General features: G+C 43.9%; 1 protein-coding gene across 2 annotated transcripts in view; it reads right to left on the bottom strand.

Moving 5' to 3' along the window:
• Positions 1 to 18,726, bottom strand: part of Bace2 (beta-secretase 2) — a 93,103-nt gene that overhangs the window by 31,914 nt on the left and 42,463 nt on the right. For both annotated transcript variants that reach the window (XM_076943220.1, XM_034515576.2), the window contains exons 2-4: positions 13,713 to 13,801; positions 4,962 to 5,178; positions 1,085 to 1,213 (exon numbers count right to left, since the gene is read on the bottom strand). In XM_076943220.1, coding sequence (XP_076799335.1) covers positions 1,085 to 1,213; positions 4,962 to 5,178; positions 13,713 to 13,801 — 435 coding nt within the window. The remainder of the gene's footprint in view (positions 1 to 1,084; positions 1,214 to 4,961; positions 5,179 to 13,712; positions 13,802 to 18,726) is intronic.

Here is an 18,726-nt window from a genome sequence, read left to right as displayed (position 1 = left end):
CTCAGGGAAACACATCACCCGAAGAAGTACCTTTACTTTATTCTGATGTTCTACAGCAAATATTGATGCTTGAAAATTCCCCATTTATGGAAGATGTGTGTGTGTGTGTGTGTGTGTATGTATTTGTAATCATGTCCCACAATACTTTGCCATAGTCTAACAAAGATACTCCACTGGTATTCCAAGCATACAGCTCCAGCTTTATGATTCTGAAAGTTCCCTCAAACAAATGTAGTAAAATAGTAAACCAATCTGACTGGCATTGATTTACTGCCTCAAAAGTCAGAGATGAGGGGAAATAGACCACAAGATTTCCTAACCAATACATTGTTTTGCAAAAATAACGTTACCTCACTATGCTAGGCCACCCTGTTTCTTAGGAAGGAGACAACAAATGTGCTTGGGGCAGGTGGACTATTAGTCAAAGGCAATGACCAGTGCTGATCCTGCTGCAGGGCAAACAGGGACTGGATACACCTCTCAAAGAGGTATCTTCTGTACCCTGAGTTCCCCCGCAGGGAAGCTTGGCCTGCATTACCCCCATGAAGTAGATTGCCCCAATCCCATTTCATTCTAAACATTTTTTTTTATTGAGTGATATGTAGTGGTAGAACAAAGAAAAGGGAGTGAAGGGGGAGGGAAGAAGGAAAAGACATGGTGGTCTTGTCTCTGATCAAGTATATGAAATCATAGGTGTGTATGCCTTGCCTAGAGGAGAGCTACCTGCTGTACCTCCCCATTGTCCCTTACTTGCTGGCAAATCTTCCCACTGAAGGCCAGCTGCTCTGTATACTCTCAAAAAGCAATAAGACAATGGGGTGGGATTTGGAGAAACAATGAGAATCGTGTTTCTAGATGGCAGGACCATTATCTATCTTTTAAATGTTGTAAGACAAGTTCATTGAATTATCCTTAAATTCTGTTATGGATGCCTAATATTTAGTAACAGTTAAGCATTTCCTATGTGGGATCTGAACAGGACCTATATTAGATTGTGTTTTTAACAGTTCTAATTTGCCTTTAATAAAACAAAAAACCCAACAATTTGTGATTTTTCATCCCTTTAAGACTGAAAGATACCCACAAGACTACCTCCGTTGGTACCAGATCCAGCTACTGGCAATCCAGCCCCACACATCTGCATGGAGAAAATGTCTGGAATCTTTGCTTGGGCCACCAGGGAATCAAAAAAGGTCTCCAGAGAACTTGATGGCTGCAGAAGGGTGGGAAAGACAGTTATTGCTGTGACCACTGTGAAGACAAGGGTGACCTGGTGTAGTCAGCATCCCTCTCCTTTGGGACTCTCGGTCTTTTTTTACTAAAGAATCTTCATGGTTAATCAACACACATGCTTGAAACCAGCTGTGATCATTCAGGAGACTCTCATCTTGCTTCCTCCTGTCTGACATTTGAGGTACTACCACAAAAGTATGATGTCTCTGGGAGCTATTAGGATGCTTCAAGCTGTTTATCACTATTTCAGGAAAGATGTATGTGAACCTGTGGTAGTGGGCTATTGACCTGGGCTCAGATATTTGGAGTAAGAGGAAAGAGTTACTCTAGAATTCCTACCTATCTCTTTCCACCACAGCCACTCAACATACAAATAACCTTTGACATTCAAGGACAATACATCCATATCTCAGCCCCTGGTACTCCAGCAGTCATGAATGAGCTTCAACAGCCAGGACATTCTCTACTGCAGGACTGCAGACCTTCTTTGCCCTGTACCTCTCCTGCACAGAGCTACATGTTTGGAGGAAATCTCTATTTTACAAGAGTGTCCACAGTCAAGAGGTGCTCTGTAAACAGCTTTGGGCTAGGATAGGCTAGCACTGCAGGTACCATGAAGTACAGACTTGAGTTTATACTAGGGCTTTTACAACTGGAAGATGCCAGGGATGGCTAATTTTCTGAGATGCCAGATTTTTTTTTCTTTCATCTGAGACAGAGTTTTACTATATTGTCTAGGTTGCCTGGCAATCCTCTTACTTTGACCTTGAGAATATCTGGGGTTATAGGTATTCACTGCCATTCCCTGCTTGGGTTGTCAGTTTCTTCAGGCAAATGAAATGCTCAGCTGTGGGGGATGAAACCCTGCCCATAGCCACTCTGAAGGAATGTTTGCTCACTAGGCATGAGAATTTGAAGCTGCATTTTGAATGAGATAGGACCCTTCTTACTTGATCAGTCCAGTTCTTTCTGGTCACCTGCTCCTTCAGTCTCTGCTCATATAATGCTACCATGGATTTAGTATCATCTCTCTATGTTATCTCTGCAGAGAGGCGGTGTGTCTTGGTGGACTGAAAGACAAAGTCCACTGGTGGGTGGGTGGGATCTGGTGGGGACTCATCTTGGTCCCCTTTCCTGTAGACAGCAGAGGATACATGCTTGTTTCATGTATGACCAATCCTGGAACTGGTCCTGACTAGTTCTTTGTTCCTTTCTCTAGCAAATATGATCACAGTTGCCTGTCAGTTCTGGGGTTTAAGAGGCTCAATGTCTTTTTGTCTGAAGAGCCTGACACATGCATATTTCAGACATGGTCTTAATCTATGAGTTATTTTCCCTTTAGTTCTGGGCCTCAGAATCTAAAGTTGTTCAGAACCAACCCCAAAGGACCCAGGTCCAAGGAGGTATGCAGAGTGGCCTAACATCTGTAGCATAAGACGCCCTGGTGATTGTGAGGCATAGGCTACCTGGAACCTACTAGGAGCACCCACACTAGGTCTATTACCCAGTCCTTGGCCAGCCACACCATTTCAGAGATAAGACACCTAACCTAGGCCATTCAACTGGTCCTTACAGATGCAGTTCAGAAGCTAGCTGTCAGTAATGATGAGATTTCATGGATAAAATGATTTAAAGGTCATGTGAAAAGTCTAGATGCCTCCCAAGAAATCCCATAGCTCTGTTCTCATGAAGCCTTTACATATTATTAATTAAATTTAATTTGGGATTATTCTTCACAATAATTAGCATTAAAAACATCTCATCCTTCATTTCCAACCACTGAAAGATATGATTTGCCTAAAGTCATACTGTTAGCAGAAGGGACTTAGGAATCCAGGATCCATGCCAGCCTTTATATCTATGAAGTCTGCCCACAGTGCCAAGTACAAAGGCACTGAACCAGTCCTGGATCTGCAATAGGGTGAGAGTAGCCTGGGGCTCATATTTCAACTGACGATAAACCTCTCATTGAAGCAACCATGTGTGTAAATGAGACACAAGGGCCTCACAGGATCTGCTTCACATGAACATGAGCTGAGTGAATGACTATCTTGTGATGTCCCCTGCCTGAGACCTGACAGGAACTTGGTTACCCTTGTTCTTTCTCCAGGAGAAGCCAAGGGTCCGCCCACACACCCCACTGTTAACAGACTGGAGCTGCGCACATGTTCCACAGGGTGGGTGAACAAACTTTTCTGGATTGTCCTGGGCCAGACAGGTCTGCTCATGTGACTTCATTCTTCGCTGCACTGATCTAGGGAGCAAAGTGTAGGGCTGAGCCAAGAATTGGTGTTCAGTGGCAGGGCCAGGGCAGGTAACTCCTGCTTTTTTCAAGTTCACACATACCTGTCTGTCTCTCAAAGCCTAGGCTTCTACAGATCCACCTATCTCTGGCAACTGTTCTGGATAGAAACACCCTGCCCGCCTCATCTTGGGAAGACTCTGATTTTGTGAGCACAATATTCCAACATTTCTCCCTGGCTATTTCTGTAGGGGATGGCTATCCTCAGGGCATCTGATCATATACCAGTTGCTGGTTTCTCCCCAGAGGTCCCTTGGGGTGACAGGGCAGCAGTATGGTGTTCTCAGTTGGTGGCTTAGTGTCATCCATAGGTGTCATCTTCATATGATCCTAAGAGCTTAATTACAGGTATGTTTCCCTTTAATGCCACCTTCATCAATGCTTATAAGCAAATCCCACAATCTACGGGACTCATAATTCTGCTAACATTAAAAAAAAACAACTTAAATAAACAGCAACAAAAAACAACAAAAACTGAGCTGGATATCTGGCTCAGTTGATAAAGGGCTTGATATATAAGCATTAGTGTGAAGATGTGAGGCTGATTCCCCAGACACAGCAATATGTGCCTGTAACCCCAGCACTGATAAAGTAGGGATAGAAGGTTCTCTGGAGTTTGATGGCTAGTCAGTCTAACTGAATTGGCAAGTTGCTAGTTCACTAAGAGACAGTCTCAAAAAATAAGGTAAAGAGTGACTGAAAACATCACCTGATGCCAAGCTCTGGTTAGAAATGCATTGTGTGATACTTATTACCCCCCAACACACCTACAGAGTGAGAAAAGAAGAAGAAGAAGAAGAAGAAGAAGAAGAAGAAGAAGAAGAAGAAGAAGAAGAAGAAGAAGAAGAGGAGGAGGAGGAGGAGGAGGAGGAGGAGGAGGAGGAGGAGGAGGAGGAGGAGGAGGAGGAGGAGGAGGAGGAGGAGGAGGAGGAGAAAGAAGAAGAAGAAGAAGAAGAAGAAGAAGAAGAAGAAGAAGAAGAGAAAGAAGAAGAAGAGAAAGAAGAAGAAGAAGAGGAGGAGGAGGAGGAAGAGGAAGAGGAGAAGAGAAGGAGGAGGAGGAGGAGGAAGAGAAGGAGGAGGAGGAAGAGGAAGAAGAGAAGGAGGAGGAGGAAGAGGAAAAAGAGGAGGAGGAAGAGGAAGAAGAGGAGGAGGATAAGGAGGAGGGAGGGAGGGAGGGAGGGAGAGAGAGAGAGAGAGAGAGAGAGAGAGAGAGAGAGAGAGAACTAACATTTTACCTTAAAGGAAATTACCCTAAGCTGCTAACATACCTGGAAACTTCATTGAGTGAACACTTGTCTCTATGAGCTTTGTGATTTTTAGCAGTTACACACAGGACAACCCAGGACCCCTGTGCTGGTCCCTTTAATGACTTTTTCACAGCCTCAGCACTTCATCTGATTAACTTGAACAGAAAGACCTGCCTTACCTTGGCCAAAGCAGCATAAGCAAGTCCAAGGATTCCATTCCATTTAATCCCAGGCAAAAAGAAATTCTCAGACTCGAAAATAGTGGCAATATTGACCAAGAAAGAGCTGTTGAAGCCTTTTGGGATCGTGACAAGGTCCTCACCAACAAAGCCAGTCCAGCTTCCCTGTGTGTACTTCACAGTGACATCAAAGCCCTTGGGGCGGTATGTGCTGGAGCTGCAGAAGAAGAGTCAGTGATATTCAGTCTATAAGGCTATGCTGTTTGAACCACAACTGTGACACAGATGATCACCATGGTTTACAGTCCTATACAGTTTATAGGTAGTGATATTCAGTAGAAAGTGATGTCCATGTTGACCAAGGCACCGTTCTCCACAGACATAAGCATGGGCAATTTGGGAACTGTTACCATGCCACATGGAAGAGATGCCATGATGCTGGCATGTAACCCTGTAGTTGAATTCTTCCCCCATGCTTAAGTCAAACTATCATAGGTGTCATCGTGAGTCAGGTGCTTCACCTAGCTACATCATTTTCTAGACAGCACATCTGGGCACACACTGGACCACCTGGCTTTACATGGTTACTGGGCTTGAGTTCTACACAGAAAGGAACTGTGTAATTACACAGGAGGTCCCAAGAGCTTGTCTTAGTACGGGATTGAGATTCATGCAACCCAAGTGAAGTGACAAAGACCAAGCCCAGGCCTTTCTAATTGTATCCCCTAATCTCATAGTCTTCCCTGATATCTCAAAGGTAATCCCGCTATCAAAGCACAGTTGACAAAGCTGATGGGGAAGAGCACTGTGGTGTGACCTGGAACCTTGCAGGTGTGTAGCACTGAGAGTAAGAGGCACTGAGACAGGGTCACAGAAGCACAAGCAGTCGATGGAGAGATAGATGGGAGTCTTCCTTCTCCAGATTACACTGTGAGGAGAGACAGCATGCATGTGAGGACATAAAATATCGGGCTACAATGAGTGAATCAGAGCAACTGGGGAATAAGGCAGAGTAAGGTTGAGCATGTAACTTGATGGTAGAGAAGATCTCTGATAAGTGGCCACATGTTGGAGACCTTAGTAGAGACAATAGACTGTAAGGCTGTCTGGGAGAGGACACCCTATGTCAGGCTGTGGAGTTGCTAATCATGCAAAGTCATTCTTACACTGTATTAGTCTGAAATTTCTATGGAATATTGGAAGGGACCCAAGGAAGACAGTGGTCATTTAAAGCAGATTACTGAAAAACAAACAAACAAACAAACCCCAATTCCTAAAGGATTGTCAAATCACCGAGTATTTCCCAAGACTCTATTTGCCTACTATCTTAGTCCACTGAGCTTTAATATTAATTCTGCAACAGAAACTCAAGATATGTCTCTGTTTTCTGCAAAATTCCTTTTATAAACAAGAGAAGAATGTAATGAAAGAGACATGAAATGAACACTGTGTGAGTAAGTAAGGCAGTAAATCTTCACTGTTGATCAAAACAAGTTTGGAATCAGCTAGGAAACATAACTCCATCTGTGAGGGTTTTTCTAAAGGGGTTTGACTGAGGCTGACAAACTCACTCCAGATGTGGGTGTCACCATCATATGGGCTAGGGTCCCAGAAAAAAAAAGGAATAAGGGAGAAGACATGAATACCAGCATTCATTTCTCTCTGTTTCCTGCCCACAGTTGCAATGTGACTGGCTGTCTCAATGTTCCAGCTGCTATGTCTTCTCTGCCCTGGTGTGTGATGGTGAGTGTGAGCTGTCACAACGGGAGATGGCCCTCTCAGTTTGCCTGAGGTAGATTATCTTGATTCAGTTAACTGAGGTGTGAAGACCTGCCCACTGTGGGTGGGACCCATCTTTAAACAGGGAGGAATGGTTTCTTGGATCACATGAATTAAGAAGGTGAACTAAAGAGCAGGAAGCAAACACATTTTGTTCTCGTCTTGGCTGAGCATAGGATGTCATCAGCCACTTCAACATCCTGCTGCCCAGACTTCTCCACCATGGTTATGAGCTAAAGCAAATCTGTTCTCCCTTAAATTGCTTCTGTCTACAGATCTTGTCACAGCAAAGGAAAGGACACTAAAACAGACTATAGCCTCACACTGCAAAACAAAATAAGCCTTCCTTCTTTTTTTTTTAAATCATAATTGACTTTTTATTTAAAAAAAAAAAAAAGCCCACAGGGAGTGATCTCCAACACATTCTTTTAATAAAAGTACTATCACATTAAACATTTTATGTCATTTAATTCCAGTGAAGAGCTATCCCTACCCCCACCCCTTTTTTCTTTTAAGGTACAAATTCCAACTGGATGGGGCATGTGCCCTTAAAATAGAAAGTTTCCACCATATATTCAAATGTTAAAAATAAGATTTTTGTTAAGTTTATTGTTTTATGGGTGGGCAAGATGCTACTAGTGCATTTTAGGAAAATAAACTTTATTAAAAACTCTGAGGTTATTTCTGTTTAAGACTTTCAAGATAATTCACAGAAAATAGATACATTTATTCAAGTACAGACTGAAGGGCTGGCCATGTAGCTATAGACATTCAGAGCTGTAGCATCTCTTTAAAAAATCAACACAAAACAACAACAGCAAAACAAAAGAAAACCCAACGCAGTGGTATTTCTTGGTGCATAACTGAAATGAATAAAACTGGAAGACCAGTGTTGCTATTCTGTGTCCTGTTAGGAGCTTAAAAAAAGTCACACACTTGGCTTAGTAGTCCATTTGGTCTTAAAATATTCATATGTGCGAGAAACGTAAAGAAAAGACATCTGTACATGATCATGAAAAGAAAGCTATCCATTTTTTCTTTTGAAACTGCACTGCTATTTGAAATACTTTCTCAGTCAGAGCCTCCTTTGCAGCTGGAACAGCAACCAGGGAGCACCTCTGGTATTAGTGAAGTAAAAGTGATCGTGATAAAAGACCAAGGTGAAGCCACTAACCCAGCCTTGTGCTGCATGGCCATCTTCACCCACATCTCCTCTCACGTCTTCAACCCACTATCCACAAGATACTCTTTCCAAGTTCCAGGTTATTTTAATTTCCTCATCATTGTTAACTTGGATATTGTTGGGAGCCTGTTGCTGATGGCCTTACTGCCTGAACAGAAACCATCCAGCTTGGTGTAAATCAATAGAAGTATGGCTCCATTACCATGACAGACTGACCAAAAGAAGTATCTGTCTACAGATACATTGCTGGGGAGAACTGCAGCTTGCAAGAATGTGTGTACCTAGTGGGGCCGGCTGCTCCTGAGGCTTTCTCACACCCGATACTGTCAGGCATTTGTCATGGCAATAAGAAGAGTCATACAACCCTCTTCAGGGTGGGCAGACATGAAAAGAAAAATGGGAGTAGACAGGCAGGCTGAGCCCCGGGTCAAACCCTGGTAATTGTCCATGTGATGTTCATTGTAAGGCCTTTGGGACTTGAGATTTTGAGGACAGATTAAAGAGCAAGTTGAGTACTGCTGTAAGCTCGGCTGTTCCAGGCACACAGGGGGGAACAAACACATCCATGTCGAGAGCCAATAAACAAATGCTCACATCTTAATTCCTTTGACAAACAGGTCAAGTTCAGAAATGCTTGCAGAAGGACTTGGCACAGGGATTAACACATCTTTTCTATGAAGGAATGTTCCAGCATTTGCTTGCCTTATAATCTATGTTGTAGGTACAGAGCTGTGGTGCTGTATCAAGGGAACTGCCATACACCATACAGAAGCATAAAACTTTACATATGTATATGTGTGTGTGTGTATAGTGTGTGTGTGTGTGTATACATATGTACACACACACACACACACACACACACACACACACGAGCCAGTCACTGTCTACATCCGTGGACCCCATAAATTAAGTAGCAGATCAGCTATCTTTCCCCCATCAGCTTTCTCAAGCAGGGCTTTGAAAGATGTTTCATTTTCATCCCATTGAGGCTTCAGCATGTTCCTTAGAATAAGAGCCCGAGTGGCCTCATATCCACACATGTTTCTTGGTTTCCTGATACTGCAGCTGTCTTACAGGGATACTCCTGGATAATTCGAAGCTGCTTGTAGAGAACAGAAAGGCAGTAGGAATTACAGTACCACAGCTTACATACATGTTCACTCACTTACTAGCTGTATCATTCAGAACCAAACTATCCCACTCTGGGCTTCAGTTCCCCAATATTCTGGGATAAGCCATGACCATACCTCTGGAGACTTCCTATGTAAACTAGAAAGGTTAATATGTGACAGATTTGGAATAAAATCCTGGCTCCCAAATCAGTTTGCAACAAAACAGCTACAATTAGTATAATTATCAAAGGGCTTCCTAGCTGTCTCCAATCTATAAGCTATCACTAGAAAACTCAGGGTTGTTCTAGAAAACAGGATGATACCAGTGAGTACACTAAACTTAAAATCTGACTGCCTCCTGAAAAGGAGGCAACCATTCTTGGTATGGAAAGGTGTTGTCTCGTGTCTCTGGGCAACAGACTTCTAAATGGTCCAGTGCTGTGACCTGGACCAGCACTGTCCAGCAGAAACCTGCTCTGAAGACAGGCTGATGTATGTGTATGTCATCCATTATGGAAGCCACATGAGGCTACTGGAATGTGATGGTGCCAGAACTTTTATTTCACTTCATTTAGCATTAATTAACTTAAACAGCTCCACATGATCAGTGGCTACTCCTGGAGAAAACATTTTCTGAGAGAATATGGGAAAATTGTAATTGTAAGCTCGCCCTCTTTGGGGCTCCTTTACTGAATCTGAAACAGTTAAGTGGAGCCTGGGCAGGTTCGTGAGCAGCCCTGCAGGTTATTAGCACTTTACAGTGATCATTTGCTAACACCTTACTTTTCTGACATTGAGTTTCAGCTATCACTTGTTTTTCGTATTAATTTCAGGAGGAAACCTTGGATGGGCTTCTCACTTGCAAGGCCTCCATTCCAGATGCTCAGACATGCCTAACAGTCAGGGATGTGGGTGGTCAGAAATGAGTCTGCTCACAGCAATAAAAACATTTTGAACAAGATTTGAAAGACATTCTGCCTCTCATCAGAGAGTTCAGGGAAAGTAGAATTAAAGAGAGAGAGATCAACAGAAGCCAAGAACAGAACCTTTGGGCCACCTTATTTCAAGAGAAAGCCATCATTGTTTCCAGAGAACATGGAAGAGGCAGAGTTGCTGGCTTCAAAGGTGAGTCCTTGGGTCAGCTCTGGTTTTCCCAAGCCACTTTCAAGCCCAGAAAATGCTGAGACCCTCAGAGGACTCTTCACAAGACTTCTGTGCACAGTGCAGGGTTTGGCATCTACCAGTGGGCTTGGTGATTTGGTCCTTGTGACTTGTCAATGATTTCAGAAGTCACCAGATCTGAATGAATAGAGCCTTAGGCCTGACCTGGTTGTTCAAGCTCTCAGGCTCCAAAAAAGCCAGCCCCTGATGGACAGGTCAACCGTAGTCTTGAAAAATTACCTGAGCAACCAAGAGAAAGACCTGTTCCTACTGTATGATAAAGCATTTACGTGACCCCTAGCCTCCACCTTAAAGACATCATCAGGTGGTTCTTTGGTTCCCTAATACCATAGTCATCGTGCAGAAAATGAATTGGTTCATTGTTTCAACAGCTCTGTGGGTTTAAATCAAGATGTAGTGCAGAAGCAAGACAACAGTAATAGACAAGCATGCACAGACTCCTGAATGACAGGGGGTTAAGTGAGGTACACATTAGACCTTTTACCTATGTAGTTGGCTGGAGGCCATTTTATTGTCTGAAAAGAAAATGTATTTGAAAAATATGCAGCCTTTTCCCTTTTGCTGCATATACACTGTGGCATTCAACAGCTGCAAAGAGGGCTCATGACGGTGAGAAGCCACACAAATGACTCATAGTGGCCCATCGTCTTCTATAAATCAAAGAGATCTTTTCAGAGAATCCTGAGCCCAATCGCCAATTACTGCACAATGCTTCAGGAAGTACAAAACCTGAACATAGGAAGGCTGGGGGTTTATATCAGAGGCTGCCAAGCCCAACCAGGAGCCTTATTATAACAAAGAAATATGAAGGCCAACTCAATACTCAAACATCCCAGGGCAGGGCCCACATTTCCACAAAGGCACCTTTGTCAGAGATCCAGAAGGAAATTCACTGTTTTCTGGCTTCTCTCAGATTCAGAGGTTGAAAAACCTCACAATGGCCAACATCAGCAAAAGTACCAGACAAATGCTAATTTATATGGAGAGCACATATTCTTTATAATAATTATGTCTCTGCTGACTCTAAGTGCAAACAAGTTCCCTCTCCCAGACCTTAACCCGGAGAAGGCAGTAATGGCAGAGACAGAGCACAGAGGGAAGCCTTACTTTTTCTAGACATGGGTGGGTTCTGCTGTTTCTCTTTTTATTTACTTAAAAGTAAGGGAAATAGATCTGAGGTGGCAAAGCTGAGGGGGTGTCTATGCCCTTTTGTAGGCTTAACAGGAAGGAAGGATGACCGGTCACAGCAGCAGTGGAAAGCCCAGAAAGTTCATATTGACTCAGATGAAGGCAGGTCTGAGAAGCCCTGTTTACTGCACAGGATAAAGGGGAATTTCTGCCCACCTCCCACACACCTGGCTAGAGGCACAAAGTTCACCTAAAGGAGGAAAGAAAAAAAAAAAAAAAAACATGTCCTGCTGGATCCTGAGTGAGAACCAAAGCTCACTGACACAACACACACAGCGAGAGTCTGTGAGAAAGCTGTCAGGGCTGTCCACAGCTGACCAATTAACACAGAATGATAGAGCACACAGCATCAGCAATGGTGACTTTTATTAGCATGTTTCAATGACTGCATGCATGGTCTTGTCAAAAGATCCCTGGGTGCACTTTGGCCCTGATGGAGCTGAAAATGAAGCTGCTGAGGGGCTGCAGGTGGTTACCTTGTGGTAGGATGTTGGCTTTGCAGTGCACCCTAAGCACCTGTGTTAACGTCAACCTAATTTACACCAGCTCCAGTGTTACTGCTCCCCTTCTTCCGGGTCTTATGCCAACAGGTCTGTGATAAGGAATGGAATTCTACACTGCTGGGGCGGTGGGTTGTGTATCTGCTCCAGATCTGTGAATTGGGACTTCTTGGTCTACAATGCAATGGGTCTTGGAAGGTCTTGCTGCCCTGTTTTGGGCTGCTGGTAGGTCAGTGTCAGGAGTGGTGTAATCCTAGAAGAGGCAGGTTATCCCTTAAAACCCAGAATCATCTGCCTGCCACTGGGCTTCCTCAAGTTCCATGGCATGAGTGTGGGTGGAAAGCTACTTGTTTATCTGAGCCTGGGGACCTCCGGGCAGACTTAGCATACATTAGAACATTAACTAATATGTAAATGGAAGGCACATGATGCTTTATTTTTAAGCTCATGAGGATTGTTCTTCATTTTGGGAAATCCCATCAACCACTCAAAGTAACCTGGTAACCAGTCTAAGCCAGTTGTCCCACTGAGCCCACATCCACACACTCGTGTGCAGCATGCAGCATCCTCCACATGTCTCTCGCTGGCACGCTCATATGCTGTACTGAGTACCTTAATCATACCACCTCATTCCTGATCCTCATCCAGGCATATTGGTGTAGATTTTCCCCAATATTTGAGACCAGAAGTATTTCAGATTCAGGTTTTCTGGAGTGTTTGCACATACAAACTGAGATACCTGCGAGAGGGGACCCACATCTAGTTGAAAACTTCATTTGTGTCATGCATATCTTACACAAATGGCCTTAAGGTCACACTGTACACAGTATTTTTGGTGCCTTTGTGTTGTGACTGACCTGTCTGTGGTTGGTAGTGGAACTTGACACTTGCAGGATTTTGTGGTTGCTCAAAGTGTTTCAGGTTTGAGGGCATGCAATGCTTTTTGGATCAGATATGCAATACCTGCATTATCTCAAACTCATAAGAATTATGTATGTATGGGGTGGTTAAACGGCCTTTGATCTCATTATAAGGCATTGTACAAGACTAAGGTCTAGAAGCTGGAATTCAGAAAGACTCCTTGTCCCTTCACTTACCGGGCTACAGGGTTAAACAGGAATTATCTGGAGCAACAATGTCCAGCAGTCTAGAGGCTGTCATGGGAGGGGGATGGGGGATGTATAGAGACAGATGCCAAGGTGAACCACCAGTGTGACCAGGACAAGACAGCAAAAGCACCAAAACCCAATCTGCTGGCACATGGGCACACACACAGGAACTCCATCCGCTCTACACACATGCTGTACAGAAGCTCTGTGTTCCTCGAGGGAGGGGCCAGCACTAATATACTGAGACGCTATGGGGTGCCACCTGGCACAGGCAATCCCTGTCCTCTCTTCAGCTGTGCAAATAAGAGACCCTTGCATTCCTGGCACCTGAGAGGAGCCTGATACGCAGTGGGTGGGACACACATATGTGGGCTTCCTCTCCAATGATTTTCCACACTGTGAAGTGCAGCTTCTGTACAAACAAGGAATGTGTTACACTTGAAATTTCGTAAGGTGATTTCCCCCAAGGCTATTAGCAGAACCTGATACAAATTCTCTGCAAGAAGATGTGCATGTGATGTGATATGTGCATCCGTATACACATACACATACAGATATATAAACATGCACACGTGAATATAACTCCTTCGAAATGAGACAGATGGCCTTCTGACTGTTTTGTTCCAGTACATTCTCAAAGATGCCAATCCAGGCCTCACCGTTAGGCCAGCCCCTGCAGCTATGTGTAAGCCACTCACCTCTCTGAGTCAAAGTAGGTGTCTATGTAGGAGTGTGGGGCACCTGCCACAGCGAAGTTACTGCTTCCGGTGTCCACAAGAATCTGTACCTTTTGTTTTTTAAGGAGAAAAAAAATTGGAAAGCTTCAAATTATTTGTAGAAGTACCAAGCACAACAATTTATTTATCAGTAAAAAACAAAATATCCATACTGATATAGGGAGAAATGTTAGAAAATGATGTATAAAGTCATATGGGAAGCCTGACAGCCTCAGAAGACGCTGCTACAAGAGCCAAGTGGGATTTGCCTCAGATACCTCAGGAGCCTTCTAGACAGGTTTATTAAACAGGGGGCATTTCGAGTCACTAATACTCGATAACATGGCCAGTTCTTTAGTCACTTCTGGAATTTTGCACAGGTTCATCCTTGGCAAGAAATTTCTTGCTTTTCCAAATAGTTCTTGGAGAATCAAATCCACCATGGTGTCGTTTCCCCAGGAATTGTTTTTACTTCATCTCCCTGCTGAGTCTCTGAAGACATCCATCATAAGCGCATCCTTATTAAGAATGTATTTTCATTTCAAGTGTATCTTGCCTGAATGTATTAAATACACCACATATGTGCTGGTGCCTATGGAGTTCAGAAGAGGGTGTCAGAACTCCTGGAACTGGAATTACAGATGTTTGTGGGCTGCCGTGTGGATGCTGGGAACTGAACCTGGGTCCTCTGCAAGAGCAACCATTGCTCTTAACCACTGAGCGTTGACTCCAGCAAACAGGTGTCTCTTTTTTTAGCTTTATTAAAGTCTAATTTTGATATAGAAAAGACAGGGGTGGTAGATATCTGCAATCCCAACAATACAGAGGTTAGAGAAGGAGGGTGCTGAGTTGGAGGCTAACCTAGGCTGGGTACACAGTGAGACTCTAACACAAGCCCAAATTGCCAGACATCTGATGGTGAGTTTGGGCAGGTTCTATGCCCAAGCCAAGGCATCGCTAAAACCTAGATTATACCTAAATATACCATTTGTTCTCTTTGCCCCTCTTTTCTGGGAGACACCAGTTTCTTCTGTCTTCTATCAGAACAGGTGAGTTTCCTCTGTTCTTGAACATTCTGGAACCATGTGGTTTTCTTCTATTTTTGCCCAGCTGCATTGAGACTCTTACATGCTGTGGAGTATCTGCTCCTTTCTTTCTACCACCAGGCTGCAATCCATTGCTTGTCTCTGCCTCTCTTGAGGGAAGTGGTGGTGCCTTATGATAGATAAGGCTGCCTGGACATTTCTGTCTTTTTGTGGATGTGTTTCTATTTCTCTTGGGAATGAATCCTGCTGGGTCAAAGGGTAGATGCCTTTTAAATAAAAAGAAATGGAGAAGTTCTCACACCTAGATGTGCGAGCTGTACCTCTATGGCAATGTGTTATGGCCCACTAGGCTCATTTGCTCCAGGCCCTCTCTGAAAGTTGGTGGCCCTATTTTCTTTTTCAGCCATTCTAGTGGGTGGAGAATGCTATCTAATTTGCAGTTCCTGGTGGCTACTGGCACTAAGCTGTTGCCCTGTATGTTAATTGTCTGACCCATCTCTCCAGTAAACAATGGCTCCCCAGAGGGTGGAGTGTGCTATCCACCTAGCATCTAGCCTCAGTCCAAACATGGACTATTTAGTAAATAAACACAGACTTTATAATCAAGCACAGAATAAGCAGTTAAAGTCTTTAGGCTTGAACATCCAGTTACACAAGCTACAGATAATGCTATTAGGCAGGCACGTTTTTTAACCCAGGACCTCTAATCAACAATTAGAGCACCCTTAGCTTCGGCCAGGCCCACAACTTTGTATCTCTAACTTGGTTCAGTTTCCCTTTCTCCTCCTGACTCCAGGAGACCGCCCTTGCCCTTGCTAGGTTTTCCTCCTTCTGGTGACACACATACTCTCTCTCTCTCTGGCATTCTTCCAAGTCTGCTTCTGCTGTGCCTTCTCTCAGGCTATCAGGGAGCCTGTGGAGTTTTTGCTTGCTTGCACTGCGCTAATTATTCCCAGGCTTACCTACCCCTAGGCTTGGGCTTTACTTATCCGACATCTCTATCTGGATTTCTCCCCACCACAGGTGTTAGGTCTAAACTCCTGTCTCTGTGAGTGGAACAATATTTAGAAATCAGTCAGAGTTGATCAAGTTAAGACAAAATCATTAAGTAGGGTCCTAATGCAGCCTGACTGGTATTCTTTGTGAGAGAAAACTCTCATAATGACAGAGGCACAGGGGATACCACATGACAGGAGAGGTAGCATCCAGGAAATAAATATATGTAACCAGAAAGGAATCTGCCAGATCCACAAGATTTTGTCATCTAAGTTAACATAGTTCTGTAACACTTGCTCAGGCTAAATCTTCAGTGAGCTTTTTCTCTCTCCCCACAATGTCACATGGGTGGTACAAGGGGATCACAGTGGCCCATGCCATTGTCATTTCTTCCTAAGTGGTCTTCCCACCTTCTCCTTCAGTCTGCTCACAGCTAGGGACTACCTAAGGCCTGTTAAGTCAGAGCCTGTCAAATCTTTCAATGTGCCAGAGTCTGAGCCAGAGTCTGCGAATGCTAAGCTTGTCTCCAGTAAGCTTCACCTCATGCCACACCAGCCTTGCTGATTACCAGATTGACCTTTATAAGAGCTGGTGTGGACATGGTGTCTCTTCACAGCAACACAGCAATAGACCACTGGGTTGACCCATGAACCCAGGATCCTGTGTACCTATATGACATATCACACTGCTTCTTCATGGTAAGTATCTAGTACAATGTAAATTCTATGATAACAGGCATATTATTTATGGGATAATGACAAGAAGTCTGTGTGTGGTCAACCCAAACAAAATATGTACCCATGTGTACACACACACACACACACACACACACACACACACACACACACATGGAGGTTGATGTCTGGTGTCTTCCACAATTGTTTTCTCCTTTAGTTTTTCAGGACAGGGTCTCTCAGTGAACTGGGGGGTGCTCTGATTCAGCTAGGCTGACTGGGTTATCAGTTCCAGGGATTTGCCTGTCTCCACTACCCACCTTCCAAGTGCTGGAGTTATAAATGTGCACTACTGTGCCCAGATTTTCATGTGGGAGTGATGGATCCAAACTTAGGTCCGCATGCCTACATTGGACTTTATCAACTTAGCCATCTCCCTAGTCCCACATTAAAAACAAAAGTGTGTGCGTGTTCCCAGAAGCCAGAAGAGTGTATTGGATCCCCTGGAGCTGAAGTTATAGGTTGTTGTAAGATACCCAATAAGGGTGCTAGGAACTGAGTTTGGCTCCTCTTGGTGGGCAGCAAGCACACTTACTTAACTGCTGAGGCATATACATATATGTATACGCATATGTATACATACATGTATATATACATGTATAAATATATATAGATACATATATGTATATATTACATGTATCTATGTATATATGCATAGATACTTATTTGTACTTATACTTATTTGTATATATGTATATATACATTTGTATTTACTTGTATATTTATGTATATGCATATATCTCCTGCATATATACACATGTGTGTGTGTGTGTGTATATACACATACACTTTGTGGTGGTTTGAATAGGAATGTCCCCCATAGGCTGACAGATTTAAATGTTTACTCATTAGGGAATGGTGTTACTTGATACAGGTTAAGAGATGTGGCCTTAATGAAGAAAATGTGTCAATGGGGGTGAACTTTGGCTCTTCAAATGCTCAAGCCAGGCCTTTCTAGTCAGTCTGTCTGTCTGTCTGTCTGTCTGTCTGTCTGTCTCTCTCTCTCTCTCTCTCTCCCTGCAGATTATGACAGAATTCTCAGCTACTCTTTAGTATCATGTCTGCCTGCCTGCCACCATGCTTTTCCATGACGACAATGGACTAAACCTCTGAACTATAAGCAAGCCCTAATTAAATGCTTTCCTTTATAAGAGCTGCTGTGGTCATGGTGTTTCTTCACAGCAATAGAACACTGACTAAGACACACTTCCCTGTGAGTGTTGCTTCGCCCCTTCCACCATGTGGGTACCAGGGATTAATCTCAGGTTGTCTTCCTTGGCAACAAGAACTCTTGCCACGGTGGAGCCGTCTCATTGGCTCAGGGGTTTGCGTTTGGGAACTGTATTTCCCACAATGGCTGAGGCATCCTACAAGGAAGTAAGTCCATCACCTCCTGCCAACCTCAGGTCCAAACTCTTCACCTGGCCCACAAATGGCCAGCTTCTGTACTGTGTCCTGAGGTCCTCTCAGGGAAACTCAGCCTGTACCCCAAAATGGGTGACATCTTCTCCTGGCATGTTCATATTCCCAGATGCCTACTGAGGTCTTCACACTGGAACGATGTCTTGCTTGGGTTTTGTAGACTTGGAAGATGTTTGTGGACTCCTCACATTATGGTTATTTTCCAGTGTCCTTCAACACCCAGCACCTGATGAGAAATCCAAGGCCTCTCTTACTTTTCCTCTTGGATACCTGAAAAATTCTTCCCTTAGCCACAAAGCTCCATATGTTTATTGAGTATCTTAATACAGACAGGCCTGGTTCAATTCTTCTGAGCCATGGGCCTTAATGTTACACTGGCAGCCATAACAAATTCCCAGAAATGAGGTGGCATGAAATAGCACATGCTCATTCTGACAGTACTGGGAGCTGGACAACCAAAGTGAGATGTAGGCAGAGTCCTGGTACCATAAGTTCCCAGGATGGGAAGCATCTTTCCTGCCTCTTTGGCTGCTTCTTAGTATCCCTAATCCCTAATCCTTATGCTGTCAGAACGGTGTTTTCTCATTCACTCTGCTGCGACAGTTGCCACGACTTGCTCTAGACATCTGTCACTCCATCACATTGTTCATCTTCAAGGTGACTGTTTCTGAGTCTACTGACTGCCTGCAGAACTGGCTTCTGTGACCCACTCTTTGCTAGCTTAATGGGAACACAAGAACAGAAGTCATATACATGGTGCATGCAGAAGCAGCAAGGCCCATCCTGGGAAGGGGCTTT

Source organism: Arvicanthis niloticus, chromosome 12, assembly GCF_011762505.2.
Source record: "Arvicanthis niloticus isolate mArvNil1 chromosome 12, mArvNil1.pat.X, whole genome shotgun sequence".
NCBI classification, from domain to species: Eukaryota; Metazoa; Chordata; class Mammalia; order Rodentia; family Muridae; genus Arvicanthis; species Arvicanthis niloticus.
Note: the sequence above shows the minus strand (reverse complement) of the source record. Positions and strands in the feature narration are given on the sequence as shown.